We start from the raw sequence: 18,717 nt of genomic DNA on the forward strand, positions 1-18,717 counted from the left end.
GTAAGGAGGAGTCACAAAAGACTTTTGAATACTCTCTTGGAATACCCAAGAGATTGCGTATATCCTTGCCCTTGTGCGCTAAGTAACACATTTGTGTTGCTTGGACATCTGTCTATGCTACACTGTACCGACAGTACCAGAATTTCAGCAGATACTCAATATATGTGGACTGTTTAGATCAGCTAGTGTTGCATGCTCAAACCAGCATGTTTTGAGGATTTACTTTATATATGCAAGGCTGTTGCTAGTGTTGCATGCTTAAACCAGCATGTTTTGAGGATTTACCTTATATATGCAAGCCTGTTGAAGTACGAAACCGTGAGCTATGTTAAATAGTACTGAGTCTGAGGTAAGAAGAGAATACAAGGGACAGTAGAGATCCTAATGTATGAGCTCAAGGAGAAGGAGCAGGAAATATAAAGAGAAATATGGTACCTTACCCAATTTATAAGGTATAAATACATTTATAAGTTATAGTTTGTCCTTAGTTTCTCTGTTAATGGAGCTTTTCACTCTGTGCTTTCTGTGAAAATGGGTTATGCCCAGTAGGAACATCATGGGCAACAATTAAGATAAAACAAACAAAAGTCAGTGATGGAAGATGAAGGAATAACATTACTACAAAGCCTGAATGGCTTGTGGAAGAAGAAGAAAAACAGTAAGAAAGAAAATTGTCTATATGTTGACCATATACCTTCAAACAGCCCTTTATTCCAACAAACTGATCTGCAAAGAGCCAAATGATGTAAATAATGTCTCAGGGCAGTAAGACCCCAGGCACCTGTACCCATAAACTAACTGGAGAAGTCTGTGTTTCAAAATTCACAATTGTTAAGACTCCTAAGAAGGAGCATAAAACACTTTTGCCAACCTCTGATTGCAGGATTTAAAATACAAACAAAAGTGCTTGTACATACCATTAAAAGGTACTCCACTGCTCTGTCGGGATTGTTAAAACTCGCTCTTAGTGCTGCCACTACTTGTGCCCGTTCATAACCCATTGACATAATCTCAGACACCATGTTTTCATACGACTGGCCTGTCACTAAAAGTGAGAAAACAAACAAAAAAAAGTCTATAATCAACATACACTTTTTATAATCTGGCTTCACCTATTCCCTACATGTACTGCTTCTACAAAATATCCTCTTTGTTTAGATTTGTTAACAAGGAAGACACTAGACATACAAAGTAGATACATTCATAACTGGTCAACTTCCATTTTCCCATTTGATAAGTTTTTAGTTTATTTGCAGATAACATGTGAGTACTCATCATGATGGCTGATCTTCAAAAGTGCTATCTGCCACTTGTGATTTCCTTTCTTGAGGACCCTCTCTCAAGACAAATTTTTGCATGCTCTAGATCATGCACCTGGGAATGAATGCGCTTTCTGCCAGCATGCAAAATGTCATCTAATAGATCTAGGAAGGTTCACCCAGGTCTACTCCCCAATTCTGAATTCCCATCTAATTAAACAGAATGTAAGACATTAATAAATAGAACTATAAATCTGTAAGACTTACAAGAAGATGCATTCATAAAGTGGGTGCAGAAACTGTCCAACTCTGTCCAACCATAGAGGACAGCGGGAGGGAAATAAGCATCCACTGCAGAAGGCCTTCTCAGAGATCAACTGACATGGTGAGTACTCCTATCTTTTAAACCTTATTTGGAGAGGGTATTCTGCTGCAGGTGTTGGACTGGAGGCATCCCAAACAGTGCCAAATCTTTTAAACCTTGTTTTGAAAGGGTCTTCTGCTGCAGGTGTTGGATTAGAAGCATCCCACACAGTGCCAAATCACCTTCCAATGACCTGCTGAAAACTGCAAGGACTCAAAAAACCATGGCATCTGTGTCATAATGTGACATAACAGGCTCAACCCTGGAATTGCTGTTTAAGCAGTAATGCTTAAGGAATATGTGAAATGACAGTATGGAAGCTGCACAAATGTCCACAATAGACATACTATTGAAAATGTCACTAAATCCTTAATGAAGTGATCTAGGACCACACTACGTAAAAGGTGTCTAGCTACCCAATGATAAGACAGTATGCAGATATTAATTGACTTAAATGGGATCTGTTTAATCAGAGCCAGGTCTCCTCAGCAGTGGCAAAAAACAGCTGGTCAATTTATTTTAGTTTGTTAACCGGATGAATGAACTGGTTCAAAGACCTTTTTTAGCCATGACCCAGGCCTAAAGGCAACAACAAACACAACTTACATAAACAAAAAGCGACAGTGTTCAACATTACATATGCTAATCTGGATGTTACATGCAGCAATAATATGCAGTTCACATTAATAATAAAGAATATAACAAAAGCAAAATCATATGCGATCTGTACAAAATAGCAGTGAGAACAGTTATTATACAGTACAGAAATAGTACATTGACTATACTGAGTAGTCACAAAAGTGTTTCTAAAGTCATGTTCTGGAGTCAGGTAATATCTCAAATGATGATAGCCATTAAACATGCAGATTAAGGGACTGGTTTAAGAGCAACCCAAGTGGATTAGTCCTAAGGGATATCTGATCCCTGAAAAACGTCAACTTAAGTTCTCTACAAACAAAAGAATACAACTACAAGATCTTATGGACATAGGTAATGGCTACCAAAAACAACATTGTCCAAAACGTGAAATTCAAATCCACAAAAATGATCAGTTCCGAATGAAGAATAAGTTAGTTAATCATGCATTTCAAGTCCCAAGGAGGAGTCAGGTTCTTGAAAGGTAATCAAAGATTCAGAACCTCTTTAAAAATCTGTCTGGCAATCCTACGTTAGGCCACAGTGCTACCATCCTCAAGGCCAGGCTGCTCCAAAATGGTTGTAACATACAACTTGGCTGTGGAATAAGTATGACCCAAGTCAAATGGATACCCTAGACAGGACAATCACTTGTTCACTCATACTGAGGAAAGGAGAGGTTAATTCTTAGTACAAATGGGTAACACCCACCACTAAATAGAGAAGTAATTCCAAACAGAAAATATTCTCATGAAAAAAGAGAGGTGATAACTTTCTGACAATCTAAACAACCACCAATAACTGATCTGGAAAGTCTGGTCAGATCAGATATTTTAGAGGATTTGCTAAAACAGATGCAAAACTATCACACTTCAAAATCATTTTGTACTGGAAATGTTAACTACACTACAAGGGACTCAACTGCCCTGGTGTGCAAAGTTTGAATTGTAATCTTTCTTCTCTGAATTTAGATAGCAATCAGAGAATACAAGTATCAGACTATCAACAGGCCACACTGCCTTTAATAACATTTAGCATTGCCATATATTCACTGAAATACTTCATAATTTTTTGCAGAGAAAAGTACAGTTGCATTCTTCACTGCTGCGGTTGGCTATACGGATTGCTTCCCTGCCTAGGAAACAGCAACTGGCAAGCTTCACAGAGCTGAACACCCCTCCCAGCTTAAGTTAACTCTGACTGCTGACTGGCTAACGCCAAGGAGGGAAATCAGCAGTTAGAGTGAAGATTTCTCCATGACTTGCTTGCCCATACACATACAGAAAGAGAAGACAGGGAGAAAGACAGAGAAGAGACTAACAATCTTGAAAAAAAGGGTGGGTGCAGCTAATGCAGCATCGAGGAATTTGAACACTACTATTATGGGTAAGTGCAACTTAGACACATTCCAGTGCTACAATATCCTTTAGGCTATATACTTTGACTACAAAAGCCTATCCAACCTGGGAGGAGGAGAGATATGGATCTAGGAATCCCTAAAGAACGATCTTAGAAAAGCCTACCCTGGACTTTGAAAAGGAATTCCCTTTGTAAAGCTTTGCAAATGTATGTACAGAGGTGCTTCTAGAATGCTGATGAAGATAACAAGACTCCTATACAATATGCCTTGACACTGCCTGAAAGGGATCTGCCATTGTGGAAATCAGCATTTTTAAAGGACTTGGTCTTTTCAAGAACTAGTTGGCTATGCATGTCTAGAGTATGCAGAATCCTTTCTCCCTGTTTATTAAGTTCTGGGTAGAAAACTGGGAGATTGGTGGCTTGATTCAAAGTAAACTCTGAAACCGCTTTGGACATAAAGGAGAGGTTTGTTCTTGATGTGACCTTATTTCTGTGGAATATGAGATAAAGTTCACCCTCCATGAGAGTTTGCAACTCAAACACTCTTTTTGCAGATATCAGAACAAGGATGAGTACAATTTTCCAAGTCAAGAACCTTAAATCAGCTTGATAAGTAGGTTCAAAAGGTGACAAAGTCAACCTCTCCAGCACAAAGTTGAGATCCCAAGTAGGAGCAACCTACTTAGGAGGAGGTCTCACATGTAAAACTCCTCTCTGAAACTGTTTTATTATAAACAGAGAAGAAAGAGGAGACTCCATGGGCAGACATACTAAAATGGCCACAAGATTAACTTTTTTGAACAATAAGAGAATTTAGAAGGCAAGTAACTTACACAAATATTTGAGCACCAGTGGCACAAAAATCCCTGATGGGTCCCTAGTTATTGATTGGGCCCAACTAGAAAATCACTTCCACTGACCAATATACAATTTTCTAGTAGCAAGCTTTCTTGCTTCCTTCGGTACCTGCTGCATGTCTTCATGAAATAAATGCCCAGAAGGTATTAGAAATGGATCATCCAAGCAGTCTCAAACTCCCCTGCCTTGTGTGAGTAGATCTAGTCTATGATAAAGTTTGTGGTAACTGACCTTTGCCAACTGTCTGTAATAAACGGAAGCAGTCCTGGTGACCATACGTGATGGAGAGAGAGTGATTTCAGAGCATGGATCACTGACACCATCTCCTTTATACTGATGTACTTTGGTCTGTCTGAATGATCCCAAAGGCCTTCCACCTTTACCTTTGTGGAAACTGTTCCCCAACCAAAATCTGAAGCATCTGTGGTGAGAGATTGGTTTGGGGTCTAAGGAGAGAAAGGGAGATCCGGGCTCAGTTGAATTTTATGTCTCCAACAATACAGTTCCATTTTTAGAAAAGCTCAAACTGGAATTTGATGCTCCAGAGGATGTAAATGCTAACTCCATGTGTTTTTTTTTTTAAACAATTGCATCTTCTCATATGCAACCTGGTTAGGGGAATCATGAGAATCACAGAAGCATGAACCCAAGGATGCTGGGAAAATCACTTGAAGAAGCCTGAGGCTGACTGGGGAGACTCAGGAAAGATTCCAGAAAAAAATCCCCCTTCTGTTGCTTCTAAAAGGACTTTTGAAGAGAAGTATATATAAAGCAATTGAAAAACACAATCCTGTAAGACAGAGTCAAGGATTTTACAATATTTATCTTGATGGACAAGCAATCTTGTTTAATGAACATCCACTAATTGTTACAGCATTTAAATGATTACAGGGGGAAGATGCCAATTCTGTTTGGTTTCAGCTGGGCTAGTGATTAGTGGGAGTCCTTTTCACCTGTTTTACATATCCATTACCCACAATCGACGAACACTTCTACAGTTCTAAACCAACTTAGTAACAACCGGGAAATACACCAAATGGATTTACATTTGAAAATTGGACTGGGAGGAGGTTCAATTTTACTGGAGAGAGACCACCAATGCATGAGACATTCGGGGACTTATTAAAGGTATTTAAAGAGAAACTTTTAACTTTAAAAACACTTGTGTCTTTTTGGCTTTTCCCGGTTAGGGGTCGCCAAAGCGGAACTCCGGTCTGCTAATGATTGGCAGTAGATTTTTACATGCCGAGTTGCCAGCTCTGACGCACAATCTTCAACGAAGGCACGCCCATTCATGCATGTCTCCATGCAGAAGACGCTCTAGCTGAGAATCAAACCGGACAACGTCTTACTGTGAGGCGACAACGCTACCACAGCACCACCACCGCTACAGCTTGAAATTGATTATTTGACTGTGTGTGTAAGGGGCTACGACTTAAGTACCCTAACAATGTCGAAATGAGTAATAATTTCCACAAGGAGTTGTTGGAACTATTTAATAGATTTGGCATTGAACTTTTAAAGCTTATGATTAGGAATTATAAACAACAAAGAGAGACTGTAATGAAAGAAGTTAATGTTTTGCTTAACAAAATTACTGTCGACTGTCTTTTTAATATTGAAAAATTGAAGTATGATGCTGTATTTAAGGAAACTGATGCATATTGTGACAATGTAATAACTAGAAAAGTAAAAAAATTGCAAAGGGATTTAATTGAATACAAGGAAGGGAAAGCATATCCATCCATACCTCTCAACCGTACAGAAATTCTCGGTAAATACCGGTTCTGAGGGAAAAATATTGAGGTGCCACGAAATCCCGCATGGCCCCTTTAATTTCCAAATTTCCTTGTTTTTTTTTTTTCCATACCCCTGACATCATCACGTGCAGGGCGTGCGCGATGACGTCAGTTCTGCAGGCCAGTCTGTAGTCAGCCAGTGCCCACATCTTTCTTCCCCGGCTCCTCTCCTCCAAGTAAAAAAATGTAAACATTTACTAAACGTACATGTGCGTGCAATAGAAACGCTAATTTGCATAGCTGCATGCTTCCTCCTCCACCAGTTAAAATAATTGTAAACTACTTATATGCACTGCCAGAGAAATGTTTATTTGCTTAAAAGTTGCAGGTTTCCTCCACCAGGTAAAATAATTTTAAATGAATATGCACTGGGAGAGAAATGTTTATTTTACTTAACGGCTGCGCAGGCTTCCTCTTCTAAACTTGTATCTGTGTGCAATGCAAGACAGTTAACGGCTGCAAAACAGCAGGAGAGTTGATGCTGTTGGTTGGTTTCATAGTCCAAATTTCCAATTAAAACTGTTGCTATTGGAATGGCAAACGAAATCCATGTTTATTAATGATAGTTGAGTGGTCAGAGTAAATGAGTAAGGGATAAGGCCCAGTAGATTAATAGTAATAAGAAAAATTATTAGGGAGGTAAGCAGCTCATTTATGTCCTGGTTGGTTAATTGGGGATATAAGTTGGTGCTTGTTGGGCTAGCCGGAGTGGAGGATAAATCAGTTTTGCAGAGTTAAAAGTCGACTTGTATGGACAGTGTAGATAAATCGGTGAAGAAGAATTGATAAGAGAGTGGGGCTTAAAAACTGATAGAAGAAGCTTAGGATGATGGTCAGTCTCAGGGGCTATTAGTAGATTATTCTTGTTCTGTGCGGCTGGGGGGGGGGGTTATTGTTTTTTGTGTGAAAGAATCTTTGGAAAAAGGACTAGTAAAAATGTTAATCAGCAGAGCAGTAAAATTGTGAGTCATGGGCCTGGATTTAATTGTGGCATGTCACTAAGGGTGGGTGTAAGCACCAATATTCAGCTTAAAAGTCTGACACTGAGTTTAACTTCTTATTGAAGCTTTTTCTAGTATTAACTATTAAGGAAGATCAGTTTTTCAAAGTGTTGAAGAGGTATGGCTTCTACTAAAACAATTGGTACAAAACTGTGCTTTTCACCACTGACTTCGGAGCACTAACCATAAAATACACCTGGTCGGGCAGTAATGAACGTACGATGCCTGATTTCAGTTGGCCTGGTACAGCGTGTGTCTGTTTTAATGCCTAGCGCTGGAATGGCTGATGAATGAATTACATCACCCGCGGTAATTAAGATTCGGATTGGTGACTCTATTGGGACAGACGTTTATACAGTAGTCTGTTTTCTTTCTAAGAGGCAAAATTGGCCTGACGTCAGGTCTTGTGTTGGAACTGTATAAGAGTCGAGGTTAAGTGTTTTATAGTCTGAGTATTCATAGTTTCAATACCACTAATGGCAGACAGCTTTAAAGTTTAAACGAAAATAAAGGCATTTGTATGTGAGTGCAGGCTGTGAACTTAACTATGAAAAATGCCGAAACGGCATGAGAAAAGAAACAATTATGAGATCTACGACTGCAGGCTCTAAACTTAACTATTAGAAAGAAAAGGAAAAGCTTAACTATGAGAAATGGCAGTAAAAAATGAACTGTGATTAACGTGCTTTTACTTAATGGCAGGCATTACGTTATAGGTGGGTGTGTGGAGAAACTATGCTTAACTTATTTATTTTGAGAAACGGCAGGAGAAACTAATGCTTTTACAGCTGAGTGTGTGTGTCTTACATTTACTGGCATTACTGCCTTGCAACTTATTCCTAAGATAAATGGGAGGAGAAACTACTGCTTTAACAGATGACGGTGTGTGTTATTCTTGCATTCACTGGCATTACTGCTTTAACAGGTGTGGGGGTGTGATTCATAGGTGCTTATTAACCATTAGCCAGTACCTTTGAGAAACGGGAACAGATGCTTTGTGCTTTTACTTAATGGCAGGAGATGCTTTGTGCTTTTACTTAATAACAGTAGTTTTGAGTTTTTACTTAAAAACTGTGTGTGAAATTTCCTGTCTTTCATGAAGTGCATGGTAACACTGAACATTTTATCCTAGCGATTTTTCCAAAATTATACAAGCAATGTTTAAACTATGTCCCTGGTTTTGGCCTTTAGCCCCCCCCCCCCCAATACATTTGGCTTTTTCCAGATTTCTTGTGCTGCATAGTTCTTCAGGGGGAGAGAAGTTTAGTGCTGTTTATGCCACGTCTGCTTGTTGTTGTTAGTAGCATAGGTAGAATAAAGTACAGTTTTGTACCTACCATAAATGTAGATGTCCGAGAGGTATGCATCTGCAGTCCTAACAAATGGGTTGTCCTGCCTCAGGCAGCCCTTCGGTCGGCCGGATTCCAAAGTCTGGGTCTGGCCTCGGCTGATGTCGCACTTCACCCGACGTCATAGCTGCAGTTCAGCGGATATAAAGGCATCAGCCAACACCATTTTCCTCAGTGTTTCTTGCCCCAGATGCCAGGTGCCCTCTAGGAAGGCTAAATTTGGATAAATGCAAATGTTTCCAAACAACAGAGAGCAAATAGAAATAAACATGTATATACATATATACAAACAAATACACCATAATAGATTCCCCCAGCTAGCTACAAGATGGGCAAATACCCTAGGAGTACCACAGAGGGGAAGGAGGGTGGGTAATCCTGACTGCAGATGCATACCTCTCGGACATCTACATTTATGGTAGGTACAAAACTGTACTATGTCCTTCAAGGATGCATCTGCAGTCCTAACAAATGGGTAGAATACCATAGCCAAACTGGGGGAGGAGGTACTAATAAGATTATGGTGTAGTTAAGATCCCTTGCAAAACAGCAGTGGCAAAACCTGCTCAGGATCTGGAGTATAAGGGTAGATTATAATGCTTGGCAAATGTATGCACGGAGCTCCAAGTAGCAGCCTCTAAAATGTCTTTGGTAGCCACTCCTCGTAAAAAAGCTGTAGTAGTGGCTGTAGCCCTTGTGGAGTGAGGTCTGATGTTTTCCGGAGTTGTCTTTCCATGATAGGAGTAACAAAACCTAATGCAATTTCCTATCCATTTTGAGATTGTCTGTTTTGAAATTGCTTTTCCTTCCATTCCTGTTGCATATGCTACCAGAAGCTGGTCAGTTTTTCTATTGTTCTTGGTTCTGTCCAGGTAGTAGCGCAATTGCCTATGCACATCCAAGGTATGTAGTAGTCTTTCTCTCCTGTTCTGTGGGTTGGGGAAGAATGTAGGTAGGTGGATTGCTTGGTTTAAAGATACCCTGGAGACCACCTTTGGCGATTAGTTCTCATGGACACTCTATCCTGATGGAAGATAAGGAAGGGCTGTACTGCCATTAATGCCTGTAATTCAGAAACCCTTCTAGCTGAAGTGATTGCAAGCAGGAAAGCAGTTTTCCATGATAAGTACTGTAATTCTGCTGTTGCTGCTGGTTCAAAAGGGGGGAGTGTCAACTTTTCTAGCACAAAGTTCAAGTCCCATGTAGGCAATGGTGGCTTCCTTGGTGGCTTTACATTTTTAATTCCTCTCAGAAACTGCCTGAGTAGAGGATGAGAGAAGACTGGAGGATCCATGTTGTATTCTGCTGAAATAGCTGACGCATGAATCTTAATGGATGAGTAGGACAGGCCATTGTGGAAAAGCTCTGCTAAGTATTCCAGGATGTTAGCTATGTTTACCAGTGATACATTTTCTCCTTTTGCTGTACTCCAAATGAGATATCTTTTCCATTTTGCTGAATAAGTTTTCCTTGTTGAGGGTCTGCGAGCCTCCAAGATAATGTCTTTAACCCTTTGAGATAAATCTGGGTTATTTTGTCTTATGCAATGTTCCAAGAAGCTAGCTGCAGTGTTTTCAAATTTGGATGCAGGGTTTTGAAGTTGTTCTGTGTTAGCAGTAAAGGAACTAGGGGCAGAGGCCATGCGTGTTCCCGAGACATACTCCTCAGTAGTGGGTACCAATGCTGCCTCGGCCAGTCTGGAGCTATCAGGATGATCCTTGGGTGGTCTTCTTTGATCTTCAATAGCACCTTGTGCATCAAAGGAAGAGGTGGGAATGCATAAGCTGTCAGGTTTTCCCAACTGAAAGATAGGGAGTCCACCTTCCAAGCAAGTGGGTGGTATGTCCTTGTGCAGAATTTTTTCAATTGGTGGTTGTGAGGGGATGCGAATAAGTCTATTTCTGGTAGTCCCCATTTCCTTGTCATGGATTTGAAGATGTCTGGATGCAGCATCCATTCGTGGGCATCCGTGGTAGTTCTGCTTAAGATGTCTGCTAGTATATTTTCTTTTCCTGGCACAAATATTGCCTGGAGCTGAATGTTGAGGCTCAGGGCCACATTCCAGAGGTCCATTGCCATCCGGCATAGAGGATATGAATGTGTGCCTCCCTGCTTGTTGATATACCACATAACTGTGGTGTTGTCCATCCTTATCAGCAATAGACCCTGTTGAAGAAACGGTCTGAATGCCTGAATTGCCAGTTTCACTGCCAGCATCTCTTTTTGATTTATGTGTAGGTTCAGCTGGTCTTGAGTCCATAAGCCTTGTATGCATTTGTCCAGCATGTGTGCCCCCCAACCGAGGTCTGAGGCGTCCGTGGTGATAGTCTGGCTTGGTTGAGGGCTGTGGAAGGGCAGTCCTTTGTTCAATTGACAGGCCTGAGCCCACCATCGGAATTCTTGCTTCAGGCATGGAATTATTGGAATTTGGGTTTCTAGGCTGTGCTTGTGCTGAGACCATAAATTCCTTAGGTACCATTGCAGCTTCCTCATATGTAGTCTGGCATGTGGAATCAATATTATGCAGGATGCCATGTAACCCAGGGCTTGCAGGACTTTCCTTGCTGTAAGCTGGTTCTGCGTTGTTAATGCCATGAAATAGAGTGGAAGGTGCTTCTGCTTTTCTGCTGTGAGGGATGCCATTTGATTTGATGTGTCCAGTTCTGCACCCAAGAAAGTTATCCTTTGGGATGGTATCAGCCTTGACTTTTTTATATTGACTGTGTATCCCAGGGCTTGCAGTAGATGAATGACCTTTTCAAGTCTTTTGTTAATTTGTTTTTGTTGTCCGCTTGTAACAGGCAGTCGTCCAGGTAAGGGTAAATTTGAATTCCCTGAAGCCTGCAATGAGCAATTACTGATGCCAGGCATTTCGTGAATACTCTGGGCGCAGTAGATAAGCCAAAAGGCAATGCTGAGAATTGATAATGCTCTGATCCTGCAAGAAATCTGAGGTATCTTCTGCAATTTGGTCATATGGGGACGTGCAGGTATGCCTCCTTGAGATCTAGAGTTACCAGCCAAGACTCCTTGCCCAGCATGGGAAGAAGCTGCTGTAGGGTCAGCATCTTGAATTTTGGAACAATGATATATGTGTTCAGAGCGGACAAGTCGAGAATAGGTCTCCATTGGTTTTCCTTTCTTGGCACCAGGAAAAGTCTGGAGTAAAATCCTTGCCCTTGTTCCATAGACGGTACCTTTTCTATAGCTCTCATCCTTATTAAGTGGTCTATTTGTTCTAGAGCGTTTGTCTTTTGATTTGGAGGTAGGTTTGGCATTCCTCTCTTCCTTGGTAGAGTATGGAAGTGAAACCTGTAACCTTTGTCTATTGTCTGTAAAATCCATTTGTCTCCTGTAATGTAATGCCAGTTTACTGAAAATAAGGCTAGCTTTCCGCCTAAGGGTGCTTCTAGTTGTTCCCTGGTAGGCGGTTTCAGAGCCAAGTCACTGTGATTGTCCTGTGGAAGTGGTAGTGGCTGGATCTGTGGCAGTACTTCGCTGGTTGTTAGGCTGCCACTGACGTCCCCTGTAGGCACCTCTGGATTGACCTCTGCCTCTTGGGCGCCTATTCCTGCCTCTCTGTGCTCTGGTGTTGTCTGGAAAGGACCAATTCCTACTAAACCTTGGAGGCTGGACCTGTAAGAAATCCTTGACTGTCTGGACAGATTTTGCTTTCTCTTCCACCTTCTTCAGCACTTGCTGTGCAGGGGAGCCAAACAAATTGTGTTTATCCATGGGAGCATCTAGGAGCTTTGATTTTACATGGTCTGGTAAGGACTGCTCTTTTAACCATGCATGCCTTCTGATCACTGTACCAGTCATAGCTGATCTAAAGGAAGCCTCCAGTGCATCATAGCCGCATTTTAAGGAATGATTACTGACCTGCTGAATGTTATGTACCATTTCCTGAAGAGACTTTCGGTCTAAAGGCTCAGGCGAGGACAGTTTTTTAGTTAACTGATCTAACATAAATTCCTGATACTGAATCATGTGGAATTGACAGTTTAAGGCCTTAGCCGAAAGAGTAGCAGAAGTATAAACCTTTTTACCCCATCTCTCTAAGGCCCTAGATTCCCTTTCAGAGGGGAGGGGTTTTTTGGCAGAGGTAGCTGCTACAGCCTTGGGTCCCTGTGAAATAGTTTCAGGATCTGCAAAGGGAGCCTTATACAAGTGGTAATGTGTGTCCGGAACCCTGTAGTATCTGTCGGGCTTAGCAGGGGCTGGAGGAAGTGAATCAGGAGCAGTATATCATTAAATGCATCATCCACAACTATAAGTACTGGAGGAATGGCTAAAGGCCTATGCTGTGGCAAATGCAAAAAGGTCCTAAGCCTTTTCCTAGAGTCTGAAAAATCCTGGCCCTGCCATTGAAATTGTTCCCTCATAGCATGCAAGGTTTCCCCAAAAGAAAATTCCTCCGGAGGAGAGGCAGAAGGAATGGAGTCTTCTACATCAGAGTCCTCATATGGAGAATAAGGGCCTTCTGGGGGGTTTGTATTTTCTGAATCATCAGAGGAGTAATCTGTAGAAACTGGCTCAGGGGGCTCTGCTCTAGGCCTCTTCTCTGGAGGGGGGTGAGAGGCCCTGTCAGGGTGAGGCTGGGATCCCCTGATCAAAGAAATGAGATCCTCTGCTAGACTAAGCATTTGAGTACTAGAGCTAGGCCTGTGAGAGGGGGTTTTAGCAGGCACGGTCTTGGTTGAATTTGCTGCTTTAGCCCTGGCAAAAGCCTTAATTGACATGGATGCAGGGGGCCTAGCAGCTCCACGTGCAGGAGTAGATATATCTAAAGGGATAGTATCTGATAAATCCTGTGAACCTGAAAGAGCAGGTGGAATTTCAGTAGCAAATTCAGCCATGCTGGATGAGGCCTCGGTAGGAGGCAAGCTTTCGGCCTAAGGAAGAACCGAGGACTCGGTTTCAGCCGAAACCGAGACACTCGCGGTTGACTTAACCGCGGTTTCGGCCGAAACCGCGGACCGCGAGTGTCGGTCCTTTTCCTTGCGCTTTTTAGCTAATTGTGAAGTCGGAGTCTCCGACGGCATGTTGTAAGCAAAAGCGGAGCCGAAAAACTCCTCTGCAAACTCCGACCGACGTCTAAGCGTCCATCGGTTGAAAGAAGCACAGGCTAGACAAGCTGCTACGTCGTGGTCTGGGCCTAAACAAGGTAGGCAGTAAGAGTGGAAATCTTTATGAGGTATTTGTTTCCCACAAGTTAAACAGTTATTCACTTTTTCTGACATCGGCTGAGGCAAGAAAGAGTCCCCAACGGGGTACTTAGCTTTTTAGAAGTCTTCGGTAGTAGCAATCTCTGGTTCTGACCGACCGGCACTTGCGAACAGCTTCTGCTTCGGGCGCCACGCGGCAAGAAAGACGGAGGAAAATGGCATCGGCGGATGCCTTTATACCCGCTGAACTGCAGCTATGACGTCGGGTGAAGTGCGACATCAGCTGAGGCCAGACCCAGACTTTGGAATCCGGCCGACTGAAGGGCTGCCTGAGGCAGGACAACCCATTTGTTAGGACTGCAGCTGCATCCTTGAAGGACATCAAGTCTGTTTCTGTTGTTAGCACAACAGGTAGAATACTTGCTTTTGATGTAGAAGGCTGTGGATTCTACTCCCACCGTATGTAAATTGATTGCTGATACTGTACTGTGTTGTACTTTTAAAGGGCGGGTGGATGCTGCAGTCCTGAGAATGTGCACAACAGGTAGAATACTTGCTTTTGATGTAGAAGGCTGTGGATTCTACTCCCACAGTATGTAAATTGATTGCTGATACTGTACTGTGTTGTACTTTTAAGGGGCGGGTGGATGCTGTAGTCCTGAGAATGTCCTCTTTGGCGGAGATACCTAGTAACTATGAACGTATCAGTTTGACATCCATTCCCTATCGCAATATTATATGCACTGCAGGAGAAATGTTTATTTGCTTAAAAGTTGCAGGCTTCCTCAACAAGGAAATTGTCATTTTTTTTAATGTAACATAGGCAATGTATTCCTCAAGGGCAATAGGCACTTTATTTGTAGATGAAACAATGACATATTAAGTTGTTTGCTAGCAGCAATCTCTTAATTAGTTACAGATCTTACAGAACTCTTTAATGTGGAATTATTTAGATGAATTTTACTTTTGCAGAGATTGTGCATACTTACTTATACTGGTGGACTGTAGAAGTCTGAGTAGACTTTTATGACGGAAATGTTTTAAATTGGGCAGTTTTGTCATTATTGGTTCATGTATTTTGTTTCATTGATTACTGTAAAAATGTTCAAAACAATAAATTTAAAATAGCTCTAACACGTGTGCTACATTATACAAGGAATGTTAATTTAATATAGTCAGGAAGATGTATCAAAGAACACATGTATGTTTCATGTGTAAGGGGCCAATGATTTGAAAATAACCCAAAGGCAGTCATTATCAGCCACTGGCCAGATGCATTTTTTAATGTGGTTTCAATGAATGTGAGTTTAAAGGGCAGAGAAATTTTAATGCTAAGTCTATTTTCATTGTGAAACTTTTTTGATTTGTTTAGCAGATGTCTATTAGTGTTTGTGCTATAAAATGTAAAATAAAAGTTTTAAATGAAATCCAGATAATCATTGTAGAAGTAAATCCGTACGCACATTACAGTGTTGATGGTAAATGGGATGAAACAGCTAAGTGATGGGGCATTGTTTTGTGAGGGGGAAGGGCAGCAAACTCAAAGACAGCCACGGGAGTCACAAACTCAAGCTACGCCACTGATCAGTAGGCCATGGAGAATGACTTTTGGAGGTCTAGAAAACTATAATATTCTTTTGCTAAGATCAGAATATTGCCTGCCATTAAATGCTCTACTTTTACCACAAAACCCACATACTGCAAATCACCAAAATAAAAATCCTAAGGTTCATCATCTTCTCCCTTCCCAGTGAACATCATTGCTACACATTAAAAAAATGGTTATCATTTACTACAGGGTCTGAGCTGGGGCCATATTTTGGTGGTCTGATCTTCAGTTTGCGTTTGAAAGTCAGTATCCCACAATTCCATTGGAATGGGTGGGGTTACATAATTATGCATGCAAACTTCATGTTAATCAGCATACAGATTTGTACCTATTTTTCATGGGCTTTTGTCCAGATTTTTGATGTTTCCAGGTTGAGAGGTACAGATCTTTTACGTAAGATTATTATTACTGAGGGAGGTAAAAAAGTTACAAGAGGTAACTAACATTTTCAATTACACTGATTTAATGATCACTGATGAATATTTTACTTTCTTCACAAAGGGTTTTCAGTCTGTACCCAACAGGCCCTTGAGTTTGGTAAATACCTTAGTGGATGTTAAAATGTTTTTTTTGAAAGCTAAACTTGAACTTGATATTTAAAGGGAAAAGAAGTGATAAGCAGGTGTTTGGGAGAGCAAGCACATTTAACCCCCAAAGTAATCCAGCCCTAAAGATTTTTGAAGAACTTGTGGAAAAGGACATTAGGAAATTAAATATGAGGAAGAATGTGGTGAAGAATTTGACCAACACTGAAGAGCATTTGATAGATACATTATGTTACAACAAATGTAGGGTAATTAAACCTGATAAGGGGTTGGGGTTGTGCTGATGTACACAATAGATTATGAAACAAAGATGTTTGAAATTTTGAACAATGAGGAGAAATACAGTATAACATCTAAAAACAAAATAAACACCACAAACGCTAAAATTCATTATTATTTAAAGGACCACCTGTTGTAGGGTGCATTGGACAAAAGCCTGTATAATTTTTTGCATGTGGAGAAACCACGTATATCAATAATTTTTGGAATACCAAAGATACACAAAAGTATTAAAAATCCAGCATTTAGGCCTATAGTGTCAGGGGCCGTTTCTATAATGGAAACTTTGGCCGTATTTGTTGACCACCACTTGAAAAAGTTATTGGGATCCTTAAAAAATACATTACTAAGAATTCCTGGGATTTTTTTAAGGAATATTATGGAGGACAAATATAGTGCTACAGTTTACCCAGTGACAGTGGATGTAGTGGAATTATTTCCCAGCATTCCCCATAATATTGGATTGGAGTGGTTTCAAGAGGTATTATCTGAATTTAAATATTTGGAAGCTAATGTGATTAATTTGATTATTGAATTTATAGAAACAATACTCACCAACAATTACATGTACTTCAATAGTGAATATTATAAGCAAGAATGAGGTTTGGCTATGGGGGCAGCCTGTGCCCCCTATATACTAATTTGGTATTATATTTTTGGAAAGGAAGTACATTATAAACACAGAATGGTATAGGACAGTGGTTCCCAAACTTTTTTGATTTGCGGCTCCCTTGCTAAATCCAGGTTTTCAAAAGCCCCCCCTCCCGCAGCATGCATAAAGTGCATATTTCAGGTGTGCTCTGTGGCGCCCTGGAGAGCCACGGCTTCCTCACAGGGGTGCCGCAAACTAAAAAGCTTAGCTGCAAAATAAACCACGAACAGTTCACGGTTTATTTTGCAGTTAAGCCTATTAGCTCGCAGCGAGTGTGATTGAATGCAGGAATGAATGAAGAAGTGGCTATGTCTGTGTATGTGTGAGACTGTGAGAGTGAGAGTGATATGTGAGTGAATGCAGGAATGAATGAAGAAGTGGCTTTGTGTGAGACTGCGAGAGTGAGAGTGATGTGTGAGTGAATGAAGGCATGAATGAGGAAGTGGCTGTGTGTGTGTATGTGTGAGATCAGAAGAGTGAGAGGGATGTGTGAGTGAATGCAGGTATGAATGAGGAAGTGGCTGTGTGTGTGTGTGTGTGTGTGTGTGTGTGTGTGTGTGTGTGTGTGTGTGTGTGTAAATGAATGTAGGTATAAATAAGGAAGTGGCTGTGCGTGTGTATGTGTGAGATCGGGAGACTGAAAGCAATGTGTGAATGAATCCAGGTATGAATGAAAAAGTGGCTGTAATTGTGAGATCGGAAGAGTGAGAGGGATGTGTGAGTGAATGCAGGTATGAATGTGTGTGTGCGCGTGTGTGTGTGTGAATGAATGCAGGTATGAATGAGGAAGTGGCTGTGTGTGTGTGTGTGTGTGTAAATGAATGCAGGTATGAATGAGGAAGTGTGTGTGTGTGTGTGTGTGTGTGTGTGAGATCAGGAGACAGAGCAATGTGTGAATGAATGCAGGTATGAATGAGGAAGTGACTGTGTTTGTGTGTGTATGTGATTCACACCTCTCAACTGTACAGAGTTTTGCCTCATATTTTTGGTGTGTTCCTCCTAAAATCTGTACTTTTCTGGCAAATAGATGAGGATTGAAGTCATTAAATAACGACAAACATTTGAGTTTAAGACTCCACATCCTTCAGAGAATTCATGCTAATGCAAAACTATCAACTTTCTAAGTTTGTAAGAGCAATATTTCAAATCTATTTTTGTCCCCCCATCAGTTTAGGCTTTGTCCAGATTTTTAGAGCAAAAAATCTGTACAAAGCCTAAAATGATGGGGGGGGGGGGACAAATAGGGACAAATTTTAAATATTGCTCTTACAAACTTAGAAATTTGATAGAATAATAGGTTTTGCATTAGCATGAATTCTCTGAAGAATGTGGAGTCTTAAACTCAAATGTTTGTCATTATTTAATGACTGACTTCAATCCTCAACTATTTGCCAGAAAAGTACAGAGTTTAGGAGGAACACACCAAAAATATGAGGCAACAATCTGGATATTCAATCTCACACACCCACACACACAGTCACTTCCTCATTCATACTTGCATTCACTCACACATCGCTCTCTCTCTCTCCCGATCAAACACACACACAGTCACTTCCTCATTCATACCTGCATTCACTCACACATTGCTCTCACTTTATCCCGATCAAACACACACACTGTCACTTCCTCATTCATACCTGTATTCATTCACAAATCGCTCTCACTGTCTGTCACACCCACACGCCACACACCCACTTACGCATTCATTCATACATTGCTCTCACTCTCCCGAACTCACACCCAAATGCCACACACCCACTTATGCATTCATTCATACATCGCTCTCACTCTTCCGATCTCACACATACACACACACAGCCACCTCCCCATTCATAC

General features: G+C 41.0%; 1 protein-coding gene across 3 annotated transcripts in view; it reads right to left on the reverse strand.

The window, feature by feature from the left end:
* Nucleotides 1-18,717, reverse strand: part of RAD23B (RAD23 homolog B, nucleotide excision repair protein) — a 1,748,186-nt gene that overhangs the window by 533,368 nt on the left and 1,196,101 nt on the right. For all 3 annotated transcript variants that reach the window (XM_044061046.1, XM_044061045.1, XM_044061047.1), the window contains one exon: nt 918-1,045. In XM_044061046.1, the coding sequence (XP_043916981.1) occupies nt 918-1,045 (128 nt within the window). The remainder of the gene's footprint in view (nt 1-917; nt 1,046-18,717) is intronic.

This window comes from Protopterus annectens, chromosome 2.part0 (genome assembly GCF_019279795.1).
Source record: "Protopterus annectens isolate FY-2018-M chromosome 2.part0, PAN1.0, whole genome shotgun sequence".
NCBI classification, from domain to species: domain Eukaryota; kingdom Metazoa; phylum Chordata; order Ceratodontiformes; family Protopteridae; genus Protopterus; species Protopterus annectens.